Raw genomic sequence first — 23596 nt, 5'->3', positions numbered from 1 at the left:
CTTTTTTTCAAATGTATTTTGTAGCATTTCCAGTTACTTACCAGCCTGAGCTGCCTGGGTAAACAGACCAGCGGGTCAGTGATGTCACGCCTTACAGGTCATTCTGCTGACCTTTTGTTTTGGTTGGCAGGTGAAGGGTTAATCCTTGCTGTCTTTTTCTTTTTCTGAGAGCACTTGTATTAGCTAACCGTGGGCGTGCTCTTCAATGCTGGCAAACACTCATTACCTTAGGCAGGTGAGAGCATTCAGAGAGGGAACACAGAGGCAGACGAGGAAGGGACATGTGCAGGGAGACACTTTCTGGATTCTTTGCACCCGAGCAGCCTGCGACCACTGCTCTGCCTAGGATGTGAATTCAACTTAACCTTGCATTCAAGGTTTCCAGATGGGAAGCTGTGTGAGCCAGTACAGTGGGTAAGAACTACAGCCCTTTTCTGTCATGCACTTCTGTAAATACCTGTGACTATCAGGCCATATTGACTTAGGAGGAGGAGAGGTTTCTTCAGCATATGTTATATTTGTTTTTAAGGATCAGAGATTGTTCATTTCTCAGACAGAAGTCTGTGAAACCGTGAAATGCATTGCAGCAGCTTCTTGCCGTCTGAACAAGTCAGGTCCTGACATTGAAACGTGTAGCAGCCATAAAGGTATTTATTGTGTCAAGGGCCTCTCAAAGTGTGTACTTGCCACGCTGGGTGATTGTGTGCTCGAGATAGACTTCTGTGTGATCTATATTCTCGTTTTGTAGCGACTTTAACGCATTCATCGTCTAGTTTGCAGTAAAGAATTGTTAATTGTTTTACCCTTGTGTATAACACAGTACAGTTTTGTTCAGTTAGTTAAAACCAGAACCATTAAATGATTTGTGTTGTGTGTGAATAAAAGAGGAAACGTATACAAGAACGGGAAACGGCAGATTTCTTTCATGCCAAACTTTCTTCATTCTAGTTGAGCACACTGCACTTCAGGACATGCTATTTTGTACATTCAACTCGTACTTTACGCCCCCATCTTTTCACACTTTACTTACTCTTCCTTCTGAAATGCTCACAACAATTTGAAGGGCCTTTTATATCAGCTGTCCGCCGCTGCTAAGTGCTAAAGTAACTCGGAGGCTATTGATCGCCTCTTTTAACAGAGGCCTTGTGGTCTACAAAGACAGATCATACACTTGTCAGATCGGCAGTTTTCCTCAGACACAGCTCGAGGGCCGTGACAGACTAATGGACAGCTGGGGGTTTACTTCGAGCGCTCACTTTGCTATCACTTCAGAATGAAAATATTGCAATAACACTACCAACATTTTTGTTACTACAAAATAACCAATGGACAGATTAACTTTGCATTTGAATTGCCACAAGATCATTGTATTAGATTCTGCTGAGTTAAAACAGGAACATTGTTTACAACTCAACAGACAAATGTTTTCTTGGAAAAGGACATTGCCTTTGTTCACATCATTCATTAGTCATATGGGCAACATGTTTAATTACACCTCCAGTCAAAGGAAATGATACCTCTGATTCAGACTCGACACACATTACTGTCAACCATGACGACACCTGAGGCTATGAAAGCAGCTCTGTGAACTTTTTGTCACCTTTTTTTTTGGCTGTTGATCAAAACTCAAAACCGCAGCGACAGAACAGGGAACAATACGCCGCCACAGCAATCTGAAACTCACAGCAGGGCCAGCCACTTGATCAAAAGCTACGCACTTTGTGCATTACAATAGGAGTTCAAATCTACTGTAAGTGTAGCATGTCACCGAGCCTAGGGGGCCACAGCGGGTAGCCCGAGGCTGGGATGCTCTACTCGGGTCACATTGAGAAGCCGCGTCTGAGCTGTTATAAGATCGGGGGGCAGTACCCAGGTTGCTTTTAGCATCTTATTGACTGTGATCAGACGGCAGACAGATCACCAGCTGCCGAGGTTCATTCAGCGAAGAGCAGCGAGACACGGACACCCAGGTGACTGCCAAACAGAACTTTTGACTTGATGTCGTATTGTAAACTTTAATTAAAGGTAAGGCTTTGTTGAGCGCCAAGGCTTTTAGCTCTATACTTTAGCCAGTTGTTTTATCATTTGCATTCTGTAAAGCAAATTGTTATTGTTTTTGCATTTCATATGTTTGCTATATTTCAAAACGTTCCTAAATGTGCTCTGCTGATAATTCTTTTGTGATGGAGGGCTGTATCAAGATTGAACTCAATGTGTTTATTATCAGCTCTTAAGGAACCAATGATTGTATCTGTATTTGTATCCCTGTTATCATTGAGGGGATAACAGTTAGCAGTTAGCCGGTTAGCTTGCGAAATATTAGAAATTGTAAAAAAAAAAGCAGATGAGCAACTTTCATAACAACTATGCAACAATCGGAAGAAGCCTTGGTCAATATTTGACAATAAAGACTCTACTGCGCTTTTACCATCAGTTTTCATACAAATATATTTCGTCTTCATTGATACATTTCCAGTTTTTTGCAAACATATTGTATGTACATTCAATTTTACTCACCAAAACAAATAGTCTGTTACCTTCCAACAAACATGTTGAATGCGTTTCCTTCCCGAGATATTTTTTTAAAGTATTTTTCAGAGTTACATTTAAGACATCCATGTTTACGTCTGGACATTTGGAAATAGTGGGAAACCATTGTATTCGAACGGCATCACATTTGCTTGCTTGTCAGTTTTGTTTGTCTCGTAAAAATGTGGCATTGCAAAAGCTTCACATAGTACCTTTATGACATGACATACAGTACAGGCCCCGTGGGCAATTATGTTCCTGCCATTACCTACAGAGACACCTACTGTGGGGCCTATCTGCTGTATAACTTGCGTCACATGTAGCAATGAGCTTCAGTACGACACGTCTTATCAGAGCTCCCCCAGGGCTTCACACTCCCAACACTCAGCCTGAGATACTGTGGCCCACATCACGAGAGTCTACAGCTGTCAGTACATAATGAAGTGAAAGGCACCATGTACATATTCATCATAATGTTCATCTACTGCATCTATCATCTGATGTAAGTCATCGTGAAGAACAGCATTACTCAGAGACATAAAACACAACAAATCATAAAGAGAACTGTCATCGTGTTTCATGATACTACTGCCGTGATCTTTTAGAGGAGACAGTTTGCATTCATTTCAATATGTCTGTCAGCTGACAAGGATATATTCTTTTGTCTAATGTTGCTAAGTTTCAGAATGCCTCGATACACTTCTAAATCTGTGTTAACTATTCTATTGTTTAAACCATCTACTGTGACAGGTTAAACGTTTCCCACCGCTTTAAACGCAAATCAAAGAGACCCTTTGTCGCAGATTGGTTTTCAAAACAGTGTTGTGTTTCCTATAACGCACACCCGAGCTTCAGAAGCCGCCCATTAGAGCCGTGACTGATCTAATTCACTTTCTGAGAAGAAACACTTGAGCTGATGAAGTGAAGTCTTAGGCTAAATGAACGCCAACCACAGCTGTCTTCAATAGCATCTCGTTGTTCATCCATCAACATTACTGGCTCAGCATAAGAGCTTAGTGTTTTCACTTTGTTCTGTTTTTATTTGTTTTCGCAGATATTTAATGTCAAATTGAACCCGATCACCAACAGAAAGATGAACAAACTCAATCAGTTTTAAAAAATAACAAATTCAGGGATTGATCATTTATTGCATTCTTTTTATCATAGAAAATACAAGGAGAAATTATATTGTGTGAAGTCTGTAGAATGTGATTTATAGGCCTAGAATTCTCTACAGCTCCAAAATCCTTCATTCCAAAAGGTCTTTGATAGATCTTTAGCCTCCTTATATTGCACTATTAAAGGTCACCTATTATGCAAAATCCACTTGTTCATGTCTCCTCTACATCACCATGTGTCGCCTCTGCGTAAAGAGACTCTGAAAGTTTCAGGAACAAAGATTCTCTCTCTTTTTGTCCTGATCTATTTCTATAAAAACCTGTCTGAAAATGAGCTGATCAGATTTGGGCCACTTTATGATGTCATAACGATATTTTGGCTTGTGTGACCATTAGCCAATCACCAACCAAGGTAACCCCCCCCCTGTGTAACCAAATATCTCTCAGAGGGGCGTGGGGAGGGGCTCCTTACTTTCATCTAAAGAAACTCAAAGAAAACTCACCTCTTCAATGTGTTTTTATATGATTTGACTTTAGCTATATATTTATTTGTTGTTCCTTTCTTTTCTTTTCACTATATCTGTAAAGCGTCTTTGAGCACCTGTAAAAGCGCTAACAAAATAAATCTATTATTATTATTATCTAAAGTAACACAGAGAATCAGCACTTTTGAAACATCTCTGAAACAGAGGGGATTATGGGTAATGCTGCAAAGATCTGTTTGGTGTTTGGAGCGAAACACTTCAGAGACGAGTTTTGTATATAACTGAGACCTGTAATATATTGATGAAAAACAGAATAACAGGGGACCTTTAAGTCAATATTGCTTAGTCGATAACATTTCAAATAATTGTGCAGCCCAGGAAAATATCATAGATCACGAACACGGTAAGAAGGAAAGCAATACTAGTTTAATCCAGCTGTTCTTTATAACTAAAGGAGCCATTCCTGTCTCTCTCATCTGCAGCCAGGTACCAGTCAGTGGCAGCACTGCCAGGGACGGGGGGGGGCCGGGCGCCTCCCTGCCTGCCAAAGTGAATCCGGGGCTGCTGCTCGGGGAGGGAGAGGAGGGTCCGGCCCACCAGGTCTCCACGGCAGCCTCAGCCAGCGAGGGCAGTGCCAGCCTCGGAGAGCCCGAGGACGACGGGAATCACTCGCCCGCCTCCAGCCATTGCAGCGCCACATACAGCAACCTGGGTAAGAAGAACACGTCACGTATGAACTGTTGGGTTTTAACTGGTGTATCGTACACATTAAAGCATGGTTTTAACATAGCACGCGTACAGGGCTGTGTAGATACGGGGACCCCAAAGTCTCCAAGCTCTTATTGTTCAAAAAACTCATTTGTTTTGCTTAGGACTACCCTCTCAAAGAAATGACATACAGCCACTACTTTACAAGTTTACTGATTTTAAACAAATTAAAGTCATAATGCTTGCACATAGTGTTTATGTATTTGTTATTTACAGCAATTATCTTCACCACACTCTTCAGAGCATTGAACAAAAGTTATGTAGTTAGACCCCATAGTCCAATTCACGTTAGATTGTTGTATTGATTTGTATATTTTAAAATCAAATCAAATTTTATTTGTAGAGCACATTTAAAAACGATTTTGGTCGAGCCAAAGTGCTGTACATGTAATTTAACACATAAAAACACATTACATCACAATTAGAGATGTCCCGATCCGATCACGTGATCGGGGATCGGAGCCGATCACGTGATTTTCAAAAGATCGGAATCGGGATTACATTTTTTTTTTTTTTTATCAAATATATATATATTTTTTTATTTAATGTTACAAAACAACAATGACCATGTTCACGTCTTAAAGTCATCCTGAGGCCTTTGTTTTCAGACCTGGTTGCTTATTTCTCTGAAATCTGGCAACAGAGTGGGCGCAGTGTCTAATAGTAGCAGTAAGCTAACGAGAGGCTACGTTCAGCTGGTGACTCGGGAGTCGGACAGAGAAAATGTCAGGAGTTTGGAAGTATTATAAAATTGAAAGCGAAGGCAGTGTAACAGCCAGATGCAATGTTTGCAAGGCGGAGGTTCCGCGTGGTGGAAAGAACAGAGCTACTTTCAACACGACCAATCTAATACGCCGCCTGAGAAACAAACACCAACAACAACACGACGAGTACACAGTGGCCACTCGGGTAACGGCACTGAAGCAACCGACACTTTCAGAGACTTTTAAAAGGAAAGAGAAACTGCCCCAGAACAGTGAAAAGGCCAAACAATAACAGCCAAGATAGCTGAACTCATCGCGTTGGATGACCAGCCGTTATCTGTTACCTTGGTTTTCTCTTAATGCATTGCATAAAGATCGGATCGGGAAAAATCGGTATCGGCAGATTGTCAAAATCAAATGATCAGAATCGGATCGGGAGCAAAAAAAGGTGATCGGGACATCCCTGATCACAATGAAAGACAATAAATCACAACAGATAAAGCAACACATGGAACAGTCAGGAGTCGTGACCCCACTCTAACCACAAGGCCAGAGAGAAGTAGTGTGTCTTCAGTGTGGATTTAAAAGCCCGGGTCTGGGCCGACCTCACATGGAGGGGAAGAGTGTTCCAGAGCCTGGGGCCAGCTGCTGCGAAGGCTCGGTGCCCTCGGGTTTGAGCCCGGTCTTAGGCACTACCAGCAGCAGCTGGTCAGCAGATCTTGAGGCTCTGCCTGGGGTGTAGCGCTGGAGGAGTTCAGCTACATAGGCCGGAGCCAGCCCATTTAGGGCTTTGAAAACAAATAAAAGGATTTTAAAATCAATTCTGAACCGAACTGGAAGCCAGCGTAGTGAGGCCAGAATTGGGGTGATGTGGTCACGCTTTTTGTGGCCAGTCAGGAGACGTGCAGCTGCGTTTTGGACGAGCTGCAGGCGTTTAATTGATGCCTGGTCCACACCCACACACAGAGCGTTACAATAGTCCGGTCTTGAGGTCACAAAGGCGTTAACAACCCTTTCCAGGTCTTTAAAAGATAAAAACGACTTTTGAAACTGAGCACAGATTATTTTTGAAAGCACCACATTTCTCCTTACAGATTCTCTGTTTGCCGTTTCTGTAAGACTTGCTTTAGTCAGCGGGTGCATTTTGCAAGAATATGTCTCCCCGCACACTTGGCAGTTCACTTCACTGCTAACGGGCTAATGATACTTTTCTTCAGCATCTGCACCTCCACAAGTGACGAGTCATAATGTATTCCCTGCTGAGCTCTAGATCTCAACACATCCATCCCGTGACTTTGGATCTAGAATACTTCAAAATATTGTGTGTGTATTAAGGGTGTACAACATGTCTGCCGTGAGATTAGTTCCTAATTCTTAAGATCAGAACCATTTGGGATGATTGAAGCTTTGGAATCAGGGCTGCACTATTAGCCACATTGCAACAGCACGTATTGCATGACTGACCACGGTACTGCTATTAGTGTCATGAAAGCTTTTAGCCTCAGACTAATTATTATCCTGTCTTTGTTCCTGACATTCCTAATGGCTTGGTCTGACAAGGCATTTCTTTAAGCCCACCACCCCCGAATGTCGAGCAAGACAGCAATGTTCAGATTGTTCCTATTGTGGACTGCAGCATCACATTCCTGAAATACCATGACAACAAAGTTCCTCCATTATGTTGTCTGTTTGGGGGCCTGCTTGTGACGAGTCGACAGTCGACGTGACATTTCGCCATTAGACTTTGTCGGCAGCTGAGGACCAGACTTTGATGTGCAGGCTTTTTGAAGCAAAGACAGAAGGAGCAGCTATTTTTGACACCGCTGTCAAACATGGCTGCCCACTTAACACATCAACCTTTTTTTGGTGAAAGAACTTCGCTTGGATGAAGTGGTGGTGAGAAGACATGGACGTGGAAAGTGGATAGTGTGGGTTTGTGGAGCAGATACAGTACTAACTAAGGTCCCTCATGTTTGTGAGATTTTAAAATATATGTGGCTTTTATGAAGGGATTGTGAATCTGAGTGCACTCTGGCTCTTCTGGTGGACATATTTTGAATATGTTAAAAGCTCTCTGGACGAGTTCTAATGAGCCGCCTGCAGCCTGATTGTACTCTTCTTCGTGTTGCTAATAAGGAACGTGGCAGGAGGGCTTTCAAGCGTTGTTCAGTAACACTACACATTGTCACCGTAGTGTGTGTGGCCTTTCAGACTGACAACCATGTCTCTGAGTGGGATTGGAGTTTCCAATTGCGTCTATTGTCAGATGAGCACTAAAACTAGTGATTTGCCTCGCGCTCTGCCGTGCACGTGCTTCTCCAGTAATACTCAGTTTGCTCATTTCAGTAGAGACTCACATCCTCTTAGAGTCTCTCTCTCAGTATACCCACACTGGTGTTTTAATCAGAGCAGTAGGAGGCAGAGCGCTCGCTGCCTCGCTCACAGACACATCTCCAGTATCGGAGGGAGCGCTGAGCCTGTTGGCACCAGCACATTCTCAGAGATGGAAGCTCTGCTTAAACACCTTAACTCACCTTAAGGCTTTGAGGCATTAGTGGACTTGAGGTAGGCTCGTTTTTCCTCCTTATCTTTCAGTAATCATCTCTTTCACCAGCTGTCCCCTTTGTGTGTCTGTTTTCTTCCTGCTCACCCCCTTGCCTATTTATATTTCTCTTTCTCTGTCACTTCTCTCACTTCTACCATCTCGAGCCACCCCCTCCTTCCTTTCTCCTCTCTTTTCTTCTTTATTCTACCCACCTCCTGCATCGCGTTTTTGAACCATGAGGACTGAACAGTAATCACTCGGCTACGGCAACAAGTTCCTTCGTCTGCTTATCATTATATTTGTGCTCGAGAGTTGCAAACGGATTGTCTTCAAAACTGGAATTTCTATATATAGCAATTTGCGTTTTTCAGATTTGGATTAAGGTAATAGAAAGCAAAGGAGAAGGAGTTGTTTCAGACACTTAAGGCTTTTGATCACGAGGAGAAGAAAATACAATCATCCTTTTAATCCGGATAAGATTCTGGAGAGGTTTTGACACTCTGTTATCCCATGGAGAAGAAGGACACAGGTCAGAAGTTCAGTTGAGCATCCCTGTGTTGTAAATTGAAAATAATGACGTTGTTTTCTGTTTCAATTACTGCGCAACACTATTTTGAGGTTTTTGCTTTTTAGGATGCTTCATATGTTACACCGTCTAATTTATCAAAGATTGGATACCAGGTTAGATTTCATGTTCCTTTATGAAATATCCACTAAACTAAGTTCCTTAATGAAATATCCACTAAACTGAAATATCCACTAAACTGGATTACTGCAATGCTCTGTATATCGGAGTAACCAAGGCTTCCCTGTCACGCCTACAGCTGGTCCAGAATGCTGCTGCGCGCCTCCTTACAAGGACAGGCAGGCGTGAACATATTACGCCTGTACTCGCCTCGTTACACTGGCTACCAGTCTGTTTTAGAATCCAATAAAAAATGTTACTGTTCGCATACAAAGCCCTAAACGGTTTAGCCCCACCGTACCTGGCAGATCTTTTAAAACCATCCACACCCACACGGTCGCTGAGGTCTGCTGACAGACTCCTTCTGGTCGTCCCAACATCGAGGTTAAAGCAGCGAGGAGACGGAGCCTTTGCTGTTGCAGCTCTAAAGTTATGGAACGAATTGCCCCTCCAGGTTAGACTTGCTCCGACTCTGCCTGTTTTTAAATCTCGTTTAAAAACCCACTTCTTTCCCCTGGCTTTTACAGGCCAGGTGACACGTGTGCTTTTATCTTACTAGTGCTTTGTATTGTTTTTACGTCATGTAGGAGAGTTTCTCAGTCTGTGGCTTCTGATCTGGTTTCATTGTCTCGTGTTTTACATTTGTTTCATGTCCCGTCTGTTTTTATGTATTTATATACTATGTTTTTATACAGTTATTGATGTACAGCACTTTGTTTAAATGTGCTATAGAAATAAAATGTATATTTTTTTCTTTTTCTTTTTATATTGTCTATATCATTTGTATCTGTATTAGTCCCTTTTGTGAGGGCAAAAAAAAAAAAAAAAAAAAAAGTTGGTCACAAAAAAAGAAATAAAATGGATTGGATTAAGATGAAGCTAAGAGCCTTTTGTATTATGTTTCAATGCCCTTTGTTACACCCCTAAGGATTACAATGAAAAGTGTATTGAAATATAAATAATGGAACACCGTTTGATAATGTTTGGTAATGGGAGAATACTTCCCAACTATTTATTCAGTATAAAGGAAAATAAGAGGAAAATAAATGTGAAGACGTCCAATTCAGGCTCTGAAAACTATTTGAATGCCCATTGTTTTTATATCAAATTGAAAGATAACAGACTAAACTATATATTGATAGAGCAATTGAAAAAATAATTAGCACATTACTTACCCATGTGGGGTTTTCTGTCCCCCCAGCAGGTTGTTTATTTCTGAACATTAAAGTATTCCTTGTTCACATTCACAAACTGAGTTAGTCTGCTGGCCTTCAGTTACAGCCTCACTGCTGCCACAGAAGTTGCCTCTGACTTGAGGAGGGAGGTTGTTCCTTGGATGGATTACTGCACATTAAATACACCCGTTCCAGGGAGGATTACCAAGACTCATTTACTTTATCCCGACTGCTCTTTCTTAAGGCTCCGTCTGCTTTCTTAAAAATGATGTCAGCGTCAAGCACACGTGATGAGTCACTCCTAGCGTTTAACAAGAATCTCTGAAAGGCATTTGTTGGACGAAATGCCTTCATCGTAGGGATGGAGGATCATTTGGCAAAAGATGTGACTTTGAAAGACATCTTAAAACACTCGGCAGCCTCTCATGGTGATCCTCCTAGAAACTGGGGTACTCCCTGGTGAGTTTAAAGATGTGCAGTGGGGCTGTCTGTGACCTCGTACACCCGCTCAATTAAAACTATGAGGCTGTTATATTCCCACAATGCAAGTGGCACGGCTCCGTCTGATCTTTTCATATTGCAGCTTGTCTCTGACACATCTGCCTCTGTGGTCCTTGACTCAAGAGAACATGGAGGGAGTCTAATCAACCCCTCAACCCTTCACTTCCCTCCCACCACCAGCCCAGAAAAATAAGGTCACTGATGGATGCGCTCTGCGCTGCCTCTTTAAGCCTCGCTGCCGAACACAACTGCAGATTGAGCAGCTGGACGCTTGGAGGGGCGACTTGAGCCCAGCTGTCCTGCTCTCTGGCTTGGATTTTCCTCAAGGCCATTAGTTCTCTCACGTGCCGCAGCATAAATCCTTGTGCCAGCCTCTCGTCTGTAAGAGGCAGCGAGCCAGAGGGCGGCTGGAAGCACCATGTGGCAGGCAGGGGAATACTGGTGGCAAAAGAGAGTAGGATACATTCAGTGTCGTTGTTATACGTTCAGCTGTTCAGACGTCTGATCTGTCTTTTGGAAGGTGACATTCAGTTATTCACATTTGGTCCAAAAAATGTATTAACATATCCAATTTATTCAGTTTTGACGGCAACCTTTTAGATCCTGAAACGTTTGCCTTTTTGAACCAATATTTATTCAGTGAATATTTTTATGCCACTAATAACGGTAATAATGGTGATTTAATTGCTGAAGCTGCCATGAAAAATATTGATTTGAGAGAAATGCAGTGAAGTAAAAGCACAATATTCCCCTGAGTAATATTGTGGAGCAATAATGTAAAGTAGCATAAACTGGTAATACATAAGTGTATATATGTCCAAGTACTAAGTAAGTAAATTGTACCCATGTCCAATGTGGAAATAAATGTACTTTTCTGTTCACTAATCACAGTATGTTACTTTCCACCAACGCAAGCTGCCTAAGCGGTCATTACATTATCTAAATGTATTAACGATACATCAGATGAATTAAAGCTGTATCTCCTGCTGTTTCAAACTGCCATGTGTCGTGCACTTTGGTTTCAGCATTCTGAATTGGACTGATTCTTGTTCATCCAATAAACATGTTGTTATCTTTCTTTCCTGTAGGTCAATCCAGAGCAAACATGATCCCACTGAAACAACCCCGAAACATCAAAGCATCCAACGATACGTTAGCCTCCATCGATCTGGACAGCCTTGCTGACCAGCCGGCCCTGAAGGCAACACCACCCCCTCTGCCTAAGAAGAACGTTCCTCGCTCCAATACCGAACCCAACCTCGCCGGCAAAGACTCTGTCCTGAGAGCCCGGGCTGAGGCTCGCCCTGGGGGCACCAACCTGAGTGTGGCCAACCCCATCTACGACCTGGACTCCACGTGGGAGACGGCCAGCCAGAGCTCCTCCCTCAGCTCCGAGCCTCACCGCGTCCACGACCAGGAGAGCGGGGACTCTCTGGAGAGATCAGCTGCTACTAACAAAGTCCGCCCCACTAACAGCGTGTCCTCTCTGGTTCCTCAACCTGCGCCTGCTGCACCCAGCGCCACGACGAGCAGAGAGAGGAGGGCCTATCTGAGCACGGAGTCTCTGGCCGGGAGGGGTCGTTCAGCGGGTCGAGGCGCTGCTGCTGCCGGAGGCTCCAAAGCCCAGAGACCCGCTCTGTACCGGGGGTTGGACAGCTGGGACGAGGTGGTGGGGAGGATCCGGGGGCTCCACACGGACACACTGAGGAAGCTCTCAGCAAAGTGCGAGGACCGCTTCATGGCCGGTCAGAAGGACCACTTGAGATTCGGTACCGACAGCTGGTCTCACTTCAGGCTGACCACCGGGAGACCCTGCTGCGAGGCGGGGGACGCTGTGTACTACACCGCCTCCTACGCCAAGGACCCACTGGTCAACTACGCCATCAAGGTGAGATATCCGACCTGTTTATAATATAATAATAATATAATATGTTTGTCATTTAGAGATGGAAAGCAACATGTATGCATACATGTATGCAAACAAATGAGACGGTGTTCTGTACAAAGAGAACAAATCATTACAAAGAACACAAACAAACAATAACAACGACTAAAGTAATCCCCTACATTCACTGCCAGTGAGCCTCATACACACGATGGCACACTTTAAAAACAACGTCACCTCAAGGTGCTTCACAATGCAATTATAAATCAGTTTATTCTGCCCGGCAACAACATTAAGACCGACTCTGTCCGGTTTGATTCACAGTGTAATGCTGGTATACTATGAAGCTTCAATGCTTCCTCTAGCCTCGAGGCCTTTCTAGATTGTCTTAAAGTCCAGTGTTTACTGCAATGTCATTATACAGACTCATGCTCACTTCTCCTGCCAACTTTAATCTAATAGAATCCACATCATGTGTTTATTTAGCAGATACATTCTGCGTCACTGCGACAATAACACGTCTTCTAGTGACATAGCATCCCTTACACGATGACGGAACTATGTTGGTGTAGGTTTCATTGACTTGCTCCAGATAATCAAATGAAAGGATTGACTTGTTTCCGTTTTATAACATTGTAATTGCACTATGTTTTAACATTTCATAAGCCAATCATTAATCAAGGAAACCATTAGCATATTAATCAATAATAAACCTAATTATAATAATGTTTCAATGTAAAACCACTCGATGTGAAAATAACTTAAAGATTTAGAGTTGATTTTGTCCAGTTCATGGTACGGCCTGATGCCCGAAAGTACCATTACTGCGTATTACTACAGCGTTCAACTACACATACTATTGAAAACACAACTTAACTAACGTATACTTTGTCCCACTTTCCCATCAAAGCAGTTTTATTTTGCAATCATATACATCTTCTTGCTTTAGGCCAGACTAAATCATGTAAGAAACGGCTTTTTTTAGTTTGAATTCATTAGCGTGTGCTTTTTTGGTATTTGGCTTTTGCTTTCTCCCTGCGTTGAGATAAGATGGGAGTCTGGACGTTTCTCCAGTTGCCTTGGACACAATGGATCCTTGTATTTTGTTTTTGTGTCGAGGAATCTCCTCCCACTCGCTTAATCGAAGGTGGAGGAAAATGTTTGTGCGGAAATATTGGCACTTAAGCTTCGAGCCTTCAGGGCATAACCTTGTACAATTGTGTGTGTGTGTGTGTGTGTGTGTGTGTGTGTGTGTGTGTGTGTGTGTGTGTGTGTGTGTGTGTGTGTGTGTGTGTGTGTGTGTGTGTGTGTGTGTGTGTGTGTGTGTGTGTGTGTGTGTGTGTGTGTGTGTGTGTGTGTGTGTGTGTGTGTGTGTGTGTGTGTGTGTGTGTGTGTGTGTGTGTGTGTGTGTGTGTGTGTGTGTGTGTGTGTGTGTGTGTGTGTGTGTGTGTGTGTGTGTGTGTGTGTGTGTGTGTGTTTGCATAATGTACACCAAGCGATCTGCGCCCCACAGCACTTCAAAGCCTCCCTATTATCAGCAGACCTTCAAGAGAAAGTCTTGTTCTTTTATGATGCTCATCCATAAAAGAGGCAACCAGGAGCAGCATACTGGTCCGAGCCTCCCAATTAATCCTTCCCCATCTCACTACTTTAAGGTGCTCCTCCGCCTGCCGTCTTTCACACCCCAAGTGAAGTTGATCCTTCTGCAAATTACATTTTTAATGCTGTGCTAATTATTCATAATCCACTTTTAGCACATCTGAGTGGAATTCAGCACGTGAGTCAGTGTACTTTCAAGTATCTCTGAAATGTCAGCGTTAAGGAATCAGTCAAGTAAAAGGATTACCCGTTAAAGGTGGGGTAGGTAAGTTTGAGAAACCGGCTCGAGATCGCTAGAATTTGAAAATACACAACCGGAGAAAATCTGCCACTTCCTCACAGAGCCCCTCCTCCAACACACACGAACGCGCACATGACCAATGAGGGCACGAGATAAGTTTGTGCCCCGATGGAAGGCTGACAGGCAGGTAGGCCATCCAGTTATTTTAGCCGGGCCGCCTAAACGGATTGGTTGTACTTTTTACAGTATTACGGCTTCTCCAGATGAAACATTTTTATGGATTTTTTGTCAAAGCACTTAAGATATTCATTGCTATCGGGATATTAAGAGCATTCCATGGAATATAACAAAAAGTGTATCTCGAGCCGGTTTCTGAAACTTACCTACCCCACCTTTAACCATAGTGTTACAATCAGGAATACTGCTTAGAAAATCTGATATATAATCGACGAAAAATGTACATATTTGTCCTTAAGCGTCATCAGGAGACAGCCGGAGCCTCGGAGCCAACATGTCTGAACAAACATCAGTAAACATGCACATTCCTAAAGCGTTAGTGTGTTTGGAAGAGAAAGGTCCTAATCCATCCATGCCCCATCACTGCTTTTCTATAGCAGTCCCATTGCAAAATACGATTCGATTTTTAGATAAACCATTTTTGGGGAAATTAATACATTTTCAAATATATAAACAAATGACCATGCAGTGCACCTTCACACTTCACAGACACACAATGCCACCATTAGCACTACACAGCATCAGAAATAATAGCTCTAATTAATATTAAAGCTGCTCTCATTAGATTCATTTTCTTTTGGCCCCACAGATTCGTACTCTGAATCTAAACATCTATTTCAATCATATTGTAGTCATTCCAATGTGTGCTTAAATTAAAGTGAAGCGTATCTTGTGCTCAAGTTAAAGTGTGAATAAGATCATTACTAAAAATAACTCTCACTGTTCAGCCGAAACTATCTTAGTAACATCTCATGACTTTTCCCGCTCTGCTGGTATTTTAGTAAATGTAGTGACGTGTGCAGAGACGATCGTCACTCCTCTCCTCTGTGCTGTGATCACAGTGCAGACACACGGAGAGCTGCTGACTGTCACTGAGCTCCAGACAGACGCGGTGGTGACAGCCTGAACTCTGCTCCATGCTACGCTCCGCTTTAAATATTATGTGCGGAAATGCTCCAGAGAATCGGAGCAGGACGGAGAGTTTTAAAACCTAGAAAAGATTTGGTTTCACACTTACTGTGCATTCTCGGCTTGCATTGTGTATTCGTTCCCTGGTGTTGTCTCCCTGCGAGGCCATTTCTATTCATTCTGATTGTATTTGGAATGAAAGATCTATAGTGATTGCAGAGGTGCTTGGAAATGAAACATTTCCATGCAGAAACATCTATCAAATTAAATTATTGTTCATCATAAAAAAAAGTAAATGTCCTTATGTATCTTAACCCTCAGTTCTCCGACCACCTTACTCTGTGGCTCTCAACGCCAGCATGTACATTTAGTGAAGATGTGAATCTTTAAAACTGGTGCAAAATATGAATGTCATTTTATTTTCAATTGTAATAATTCTCCAGAGCAGCTGTTTATTTCAGAAGACACCCCTTAGAGAGAAGGAATTTGTCTGGGACTATTTTTTCCGGAGTATTTGTACACATTCAGTGCTCGAGGGATAATTGCAGTGAGAAGGGAGGTGTGTGTGCGACTGACTGAATAAAGGACAGTGCCTGTGTTCATGGTAATAAAGGAAAATGATACCCAGTGCAACAGTGTGGCTCATTAGTGCACTTTTTATCGTTATTGGACAACAATGGAGCTCGATGGCACACGGTAATAATACGTATCCGGCTGTGGAGACACACTTTGAAGTAGGGTCTATTTTTTGTCCTTTCATTGGATCATTAGGCAACTAGACTAATACAACATATCTTTAATATCAGTATTGGTAGTTTGGTAAATTGTATTTCTCCTATATCTTCATCATGAGAGGTTTTACAGCTCAAACCTTACATATATTAAAACGTTGTCATTATGTTTATTTCTGCAGATCTGTCGGAGCAAAGTGAAGGAGACCCAGCAGCAGTTCTTCCACAGCCTGGCAGTGAGGCAGAGCCTGGCCGTGCACTTCAACATCCAGCAGGACTGTGGACACTTCCTGGCTGATGTGCCCGGCCGCCTGCTGCCCTGGGAGGAGGAGGAAGGTACGGAGGAGGAAGAGGATGAGGAGGAAGATGTGAAGGAGAAAGAGAAAGACATTGAGAGGGTTGCAAAGACAACAGACTCCAAAGCTCCAAGCGGTAAACTCGATGAAACCCCAGCAGCGGGTCACATGAACACAGTGGGCCGCCTGAGGAGCCGCGTGGTGGTGATCACCCGCGAGGTGCCCTTCCAGACGGTGGCCGACTTTGTCCGGGAGGGCGTGGCGCGACACACCCACAACCCGGAGCTGTACGAGCGGCAGGTCTGCCTCCTGCTGCTGCAGCTGTGCTCTGGCCTGGAGCACATGAAGCCTTACCACGTGACGCACTGCGACCTGCGGCTGGAGAACCTGCTGCTGGTGCACTGCCAACCTGGAAACCCCTGGAATACGGACCCCCTGGAGCCCAACAACAACAGCAGCAGCAGCAGTGGGGGGGGGAGCAGCAGTTCTGGTGCGACCCCCGCCGGTGTCACTGCTGCCGCCGCCAACGCCACCTGCCCCGCCCGCCTCATCATCAGCAACTTCTCTCAAGCCAAACAGAAAACGGCTCTCGTGGCCTCCGACCCCGGAACGCTGCGCGACCAATCACGCCTCGCGCCGGAAATCGTCACAGCGACTCAGTACCGCAAGTGTGACGAGTTCCAGACGGGGATCCTCATCTACGAGATGCTGCACCGGCCGAACCCCTTTGAGGAGACGCCGGAGCTGAAGGAGCGAGAGTACACGTGGGCCGACCTGCCCGCGCTGCCCGTGCGCTCGCTCTACTCTCAGGGCCTGCAGCAGCTCGCCCGCCTGCTGCTCACCGTCAACCCCTCAGAGAGGATCCGCATGTCGGAGGCCCGGGCCTGCCTGCAGTGCCTGCTCTGGGGCCCCCGGGAGGACCTGTTCCAGGCGCTGGGCTGCAGCAGCTCGGGGCCCATGTCCGGGGCGACCTCCAGCCAGCGCGAGGCCACCCTCCAGAACTGGCTGGACCTGAAGCGGACGCTGATGATGATAAAGTTTGCGGAGCGCTCTCTGGACGCGGCGTGCGGCGTGAGCCTGGAGGACTGGCTGTGCTGTCAGTACCTGGCCTTCGCCTCCACGGACACGCTGAGCCGGGTGGTGCACATCCTGCAGCAGCCGCAGCCCCATCCCCAGTCCCAGAGCCATCAAACACAAACCCTCCACCCGACGCAGCCACTCTGAGCTCCTCCAGCCAGCTGTTACTATGGCAACAGGTCCAACTTCCCCCCCCCCCCGTGTGGCCCCCTCTGCTCAGGCTAATGTGTGATGTCAGTGTATAGTCAGCTTTGTTGTTGCAGTGCTCACATAAACCTCCTGGGCCGGGTGTGTCTGTGTTGCCTTCATGAACACATCGCTCCACAGAGTGAGGCGTTCACATCCATCACCATCACGGTTATTCTGAGCGCTCATTAGCAACAGCGGGACGGTTCAGAGTCCCGCAGATGAAGTGCTTGTCTAAAGCAAACTGAAACATTATTAGCAGGTCGACGTCATTCTGGCTCCCGGCAGCGACGTCTCTTCTTTAATCACTTCATCTGTTGCTTTATCCCGTCACATCTCAAATGTTCAAACGCTAAAAGTTCCAGATTGAAGAGATTTAGAAAATGTGTGAGGGACTTTTTGAAATGTTTCAGTCCTTCAAGACGACAGATATCATGATATTTTAAACAGTTTGCATGGCAGCCGTCTCCACTCCATCAAATGGAATAAAGTGGGGATTTTATATTGTTACACGTCAAAACTCTATCGTAATCATCGAGACTTCAGAAAGCATCAGAGATATGAGATTTTCAAAACACAATTTTCAGAAGAAGATAAAGAGAAGACACTTCAGATTAAACATATTTGGGGGGGGGAAACGAATCAAATCATTTTTCTAGACGAATAAAAAAACCACTGAAGCCAAAGATCTGCCACAAATCATCCACTTGGATAGTTTAAAGATACTTAGACACATTTTTACATGACAATAACTAGATTGGGTTTTAGCCGTGACTCAAAGTGTCACTCTTTACGGTGAAACGATTACAAAAGCCAGTGTGGAGTTGAATGATGTTGTTCCATGCCACACGTTATGGTTAACAGAGTTAATTTCGGCTTATGTTTCAAACACTTTGAAGCGAAAATGGGACACAAGTTCTTCGGCTGTCAGTTTGCTTTCTAGCCGGAGTGTGTGCAATGACTATTTGTGTTTATTTCCTTTGGAGATTAGAACATTTCAAGCAGTCTTTTACTAACCTTCCATTAGTTCTGTGGCACATAAACTGATCCAGGTCCTGCAAGTGAACCGGACTTCTTACAGTGGATGGGAGACGGGGATGTTTCAGGGACTGCGGATAAAACGTTTCTTCGTCTGTTGCGTTGTTTTCGTCAAGTTGTGTTCGGACGGTTCTGCGTTCACAGGTGACATTTTGCACATTCAGTGTGAACGTCCTCGGTGGAGACTGACCACGCGAGGGTGCAGGAGAGTGTGATAAAAGTTCCCGGGGGAATTTGAGGAACTGGATTTGTTTTTGCAGCGTGGACTGAAACAGACATTTTTTTGGACCTGGTCTCATCTTCCAGCTGAACCACTTAGTTTCACACATGAAGAAGAATCATCCACAGCCTTGAAGAGAGAGAGACTCGCCTCCATTCCTCCTGCCTTGTTCCCCGTCCACTTTCTTGTCATCCTGCCAATACTGTACGACGGCATTGATGCTCACTTCCTGTCACTCAACGGATTCATTCTGCTTTAATTAAATGAGCTCGGTGTTATTGATCCGTACCTTTCAGCTTCGAGTCAGTGGTAGTAGCCTATCAAGCCACCATGAAAACAACTCATTGCTTCCACTTCCATTGCATCGTTAATTCACATGTAATCTGTACTCTGTGTTCTTTTCTCTGGTTATCTGCAGCTCTTTAGCTTGTGTCCTGAAATGTCCTGTGATCCTTTTACGGCAGTACGAGACGGTCCACGGAGCGTAAACGAGACAAAGCAGGTGTGAGTGTGTTGCTGCATTTAAAGGTTTTGTGTACTAAGGAGTGTGTGTGGACAGCACTGGTGGCTGTCCTTGTATCTAGAGATTTAAGCCTTTATATAGTATATATAGTATAAATATATAACCTTTATCTATTTTAATCCACACACTATTTTGTCGCGTACGGAGCACCTCTATTTCTGTCTTTTAGAGAGTCTAATTATCATTTTATTCATTTTGAAAGCTTGACTTTCTTCGCTTGTTTTGAAGGGAGGGAAATCATTGTCCTACACGGAGGATTCATACACAAATATTATTCTTCAAACCCCTTACATACAGAACAATGTACAGTATTTTTACCCCTGTGTAAAGCTTAGGAGATGAACCACTTTGGGAAGAGGCTGGAGAATGACTTTTGAACGCACCATTCAACCCGACATCATCAGCTGTTTCTCTCTCTCTCTCTCTTTGCATTGTTGATTGCCACTGAACAGAAAAACTGAAGCTCTCTAAGGCTTTCTTTTAAAATGTGTACAGTTTGTCTCCTGGCCTGCCTCCATTTATTGTTGATCAAGTTAACCAACAGTAACAGAACAATAAATATATGTTTTTATAAATACACTTTGTGCCATTGTGTTATTGCTTATGTGGTATGCTTGATTTATTTACCCCTCTAGTAGTCGTAGAGAATAACTGGAGTTTTAGTACCGATTGTAAAATAAAGGAGGTTTGCACGATTTGGGGAAATAATCTAATTGCGATTTTTCTGATAAATATTGTGATTGCGATTCGATTTGCGATAATTGTTTTTAAGCGACCCAACGGAAGTTTATTATAAAATGCGGCCATATCTCCGGCTAGGAAGGTCGTATCAACATGCTCCCGTCTCTAGCACCCCCGCAACCCAACTTCCGTTGGGTTGCTTTAAAGTCAAGCTTCAGTTAAAGATTCACCCTGTAATAGAAACATGTGATGGAGCATTACTGACCTGACTCAGATGCTTTGTTTCACCAAGCCATCTAGGAAAGCTCCATTGGAAGCCATTTTGGAAAGGGCAGGCACTTTCAAAAATACTTGGCAGGCGATTGGATCAATCTGTCTATCACCTTCTATCATGGGCCACTTCTGATTGGTTAACAATGGCTGGTACATGTGGAGCACAGCACTTCTGATTGGTGTGGATGACTGACACACAAGAAGAAAAAAATATATATTATATGTATAAAACATTTAAAATGAAAAAGAATACATAAATAATAATCGCAGGCTTTGCTATTTGATAATTGCATCATTTCAAATCGTGATTTCGATTTAAAATTGATTAATCGTTCAGCCCTAGTTTGAAGATTAAGACAGATTTTTTTTGTGTGATATTTGAAGGCTGTTTCAATTGTATTACGTACTTAAGTTATATTGTTAGGATTATAAGCAGTTTGGGCATTGACACCCTTGGTTTGTATTCATTTCGGACAATCTTTAGCATCAGTCTACTAAAAAATACGAACCCTCCTCAAGCCCCGGGCCGATAATGAGCCTTTAATTATTCACAGTGACCAAACTAAAACTGGAAACGGATTCATCTTCTCAGAGGATTTGAACACCAAAACCACTGTGAATGTTTTAAACCAAAGAGAAACCTGCAATGAATTGAATTAGGTCTTTCTTTGTGAATTTGAAGAAGATGCTCATGTTAAGAGTCTTTGCTGACGTACCTCAAAGATCTCAAAAATGTCCTTTGAATCCAAAGAGTTTTGCTTTGATGCATCTTTTTCCAAATATTTGATTCAAGATTTAAAGATTTTTCTTTTCAAGGTTATACATGTTGTCAGATTGAGGAGACAAATTCACCAGGAGAGTTTTCTTGACTAATAGAATGAATTCTGGGGGTTGGAGCGTAGACTTTCCGTCTTTCAATTTTAAGGACCACTTGAGGCTAAATGTCAAGGTTGATGAGGGAGGGGTAAATGTTGTTGGAATTTTAATAACATTCACCAGGAGAGTTTTCTTGACTATCATAATGAATTCCGGTGGTTGGAGCTTAAAATAAATGAATTCGAAAATGTACATGGCACTAAGGACCACCCTAATACACAGACTTAGTAAAGAAGTTGTTTTGTACATAATTTTTTTTGGAACGAGATGTATTTCTGTGCCAACACTACAGCAGCTCCACCACCAGATGGAGACATTTAAAAGGTAAAACATACAGAATGCACCATTCTCCTGTTGTTGAGCCTCATATGAACTGAATGTTATAGTTTTAAATCACAGCTGCGAAAACACTCTGACTTTTGCAGGACTAGCCTAAATGCATACATGTTAAGCATAAGTCTTGTAAGGACACATTTCAACCAAAAGATAAGATGTTGTCTTTGTAAAAATGTTTCGTATCTTTTTAATTTGTTTTTGTTAATGTTAAATTGTTTTTTCTTTGGTAAAAGTGTTTTTCTAATGTAATTTTGTTTTATAACATGTAATTTTGTTTTATAAAATGTAAATTTGTTTTATAAAATGTAAATTTGTCTCAAGCTTTGTTAAAGTGTTTCACACTTTGTAATTGTCGTGTGAGCCTCTCAGCCACCGTACCCTCCTCTTCGTAATCTGAAAGGAGGAAAGAGGAAATCCTTTCCACCTGCCTCTCAGTGTTTAATAGAAAACAATCGATTATGAGGAGGATGCTTTTTATTTGTATTTCTGTCCCTTCAAAATGAATGTATTTCACCTTGCAGATCAGGGAGATTACCACAAGTGGAGATTGGGTTCACACGTGAGAGGTTTGTTTGATCAGACTGCACCACTGTTGGCAAACAGTGAGTTGTAATCTCATTATTCCTGTTCATCATGCTCTGTTTGTTGTTCTGTCTTCATCCGCCATCCAATGTCGCAGCTGCAGAACATGGCCCCAGAGGAAAAGACAGCTTTCTCCAAAGACACGCTTTAAGGCACATCAAGCATCCACCATCAAAAGAAAAACATAGCCTCACTGTCTCTGCATTCATAACCTGTAACCATTTACAGTGTCGGTGTTCCTCAGTGTATCTCAGTGTGGAGAGATACTCCCTCTGGAGAGGACTTCGGGGTTTTAGCCTTTCATCAATCAATCAATGTTTATTTATATAGCCCAATATCACAAATGTTACATTTGTCTCAGTGGTCTTCACAGTGTGTACAGAATATCAGTATGACAATACGACACCCTCTGTCCTTAGACCCTCACATCGTACAAGGAAAAACTTCCGAAGAAAACCCAGTTTAAAGGGAAAAATGGGAGAAACCTCAGGGAGAGCAACAGAGGAGGGATCCCTCTCCCAGGACGGACAGACGTGCAATAGATGCCGTGTGTAAATTGAAAAGATAATACATTTGCAACATAGGTAGTCCAAATGTTTGGAAATGCATGTGTGTATAATAGGAAGATGAATCCACGAGGATATCCATCCAGGACCGATGATCCAGGACCACAGCCACGACTCAAGATCCAGGGCTCGCGATCGAGGACACAGGACCGCAGGATCATCCATGACTCCGGATCCCGGCGTATATAGACACCAAAAAGAAATAAATGTGGGGAAGCTGGGTTAATCGGAACATGAGAGTACACAGGTATAGACAGAGAGAAGGAAGAAGTAAGATGTCCCCCGACAAGCTAAGCCTATATCAGCAAAACTAGGGGCTGAATCTAATCAGCCCTAACTATAAGCTTTATCAAAAAGGAAGGTCTTAAGCGCACTCTTAAAAACGGATAGGGTGTCTGCCGCCCGAACACAAACTGGAAGCTGATTCCACAAATGTGGAGCTTGATAAGAAAAGGCTCTGGCTCCCATTGTACTTTTAGAGACTCTAGGAACAACCAACAACCCTACATTCTTGGAACGCAATGCCCTAGTAGGACAGTAGGGTATAATGAGTTATTTAAGGTAAGATGGCGCCTGCCCATTAAGGGCTTTGTAGGCGAGAAGAAGAATTTTAAATTCTATCCTGTGTTCTATAGGGAGCCAGTGTAAGGCAGCCAGAACAGGAGTAATGTGGTCCCTTTTCCTAACTCTGGTTAGTACACGAGCTGCAGCATTTTGAATCAGCTGAAGCGACTTGACTGACTTCTTGGTACTCCCTGATAATAAAGAGTTACAATAATCCAGTCTAGAAGTAACAAATGCATGGACTAGTTTCTCTGCATCGTTTTGAG

At 43.3% G+C, this 23596-nt stretch overlaps 1 protein-coding gene across 5 annotated transcripts in view; it reads left to right on the top strand.

The window, feature by feature from the left end:
• peak1 (pseudopodium-enriched atypical kinase 1) overlaps positions 1-20031 on the top strand; it is a 114817-nt gene extending 94786 nt beyond the window's left edge. For all 5 annotated transcript variants that reach the window (XM_071203574.1, XM_034084498.1, XM_034084499.1 and 2 more), the window contains 3 exons: positions 4615-4844; positions 11599-12398; positions 16295-20031. In XM_071203574.1, the coding sequence (XP_071059675.1) occupies positions 4615-4844; positions 11599-12398; positions 16295-17632 (2368 nt within the window). In that variant the 3' untranslated portion in view covers positions 17633-20031. The remainder of the gene's footprint in view (positions 1-4614; positions 4845-11598; positions 12399-16294) is intronic.
• Positions 20032-23596: the final 3565 nt, after the last annotated feature.

This window comes from Pseudochaenichthys georgianus, chromosome 6, assembly GCF_902827115.2.
Source record: "Pseudochaenichthys georgianus chromosome 6, fPseGeo1.2, whole genome shotgun sequence".
Taxonomy (NCBI): domain Eukaryota; kingdom Metazoa; phylum Chordata; class Actinopteri; order Perciformes; family Channichthyidae; genus Pseudochaenichthys; species Pseudochaenichthys georgianus.
The sequence above is the reverse complement of the archived record's forward strand: the minus strand, read 5'-3'. Positions and strand labels throughout refer to the sequence as shown.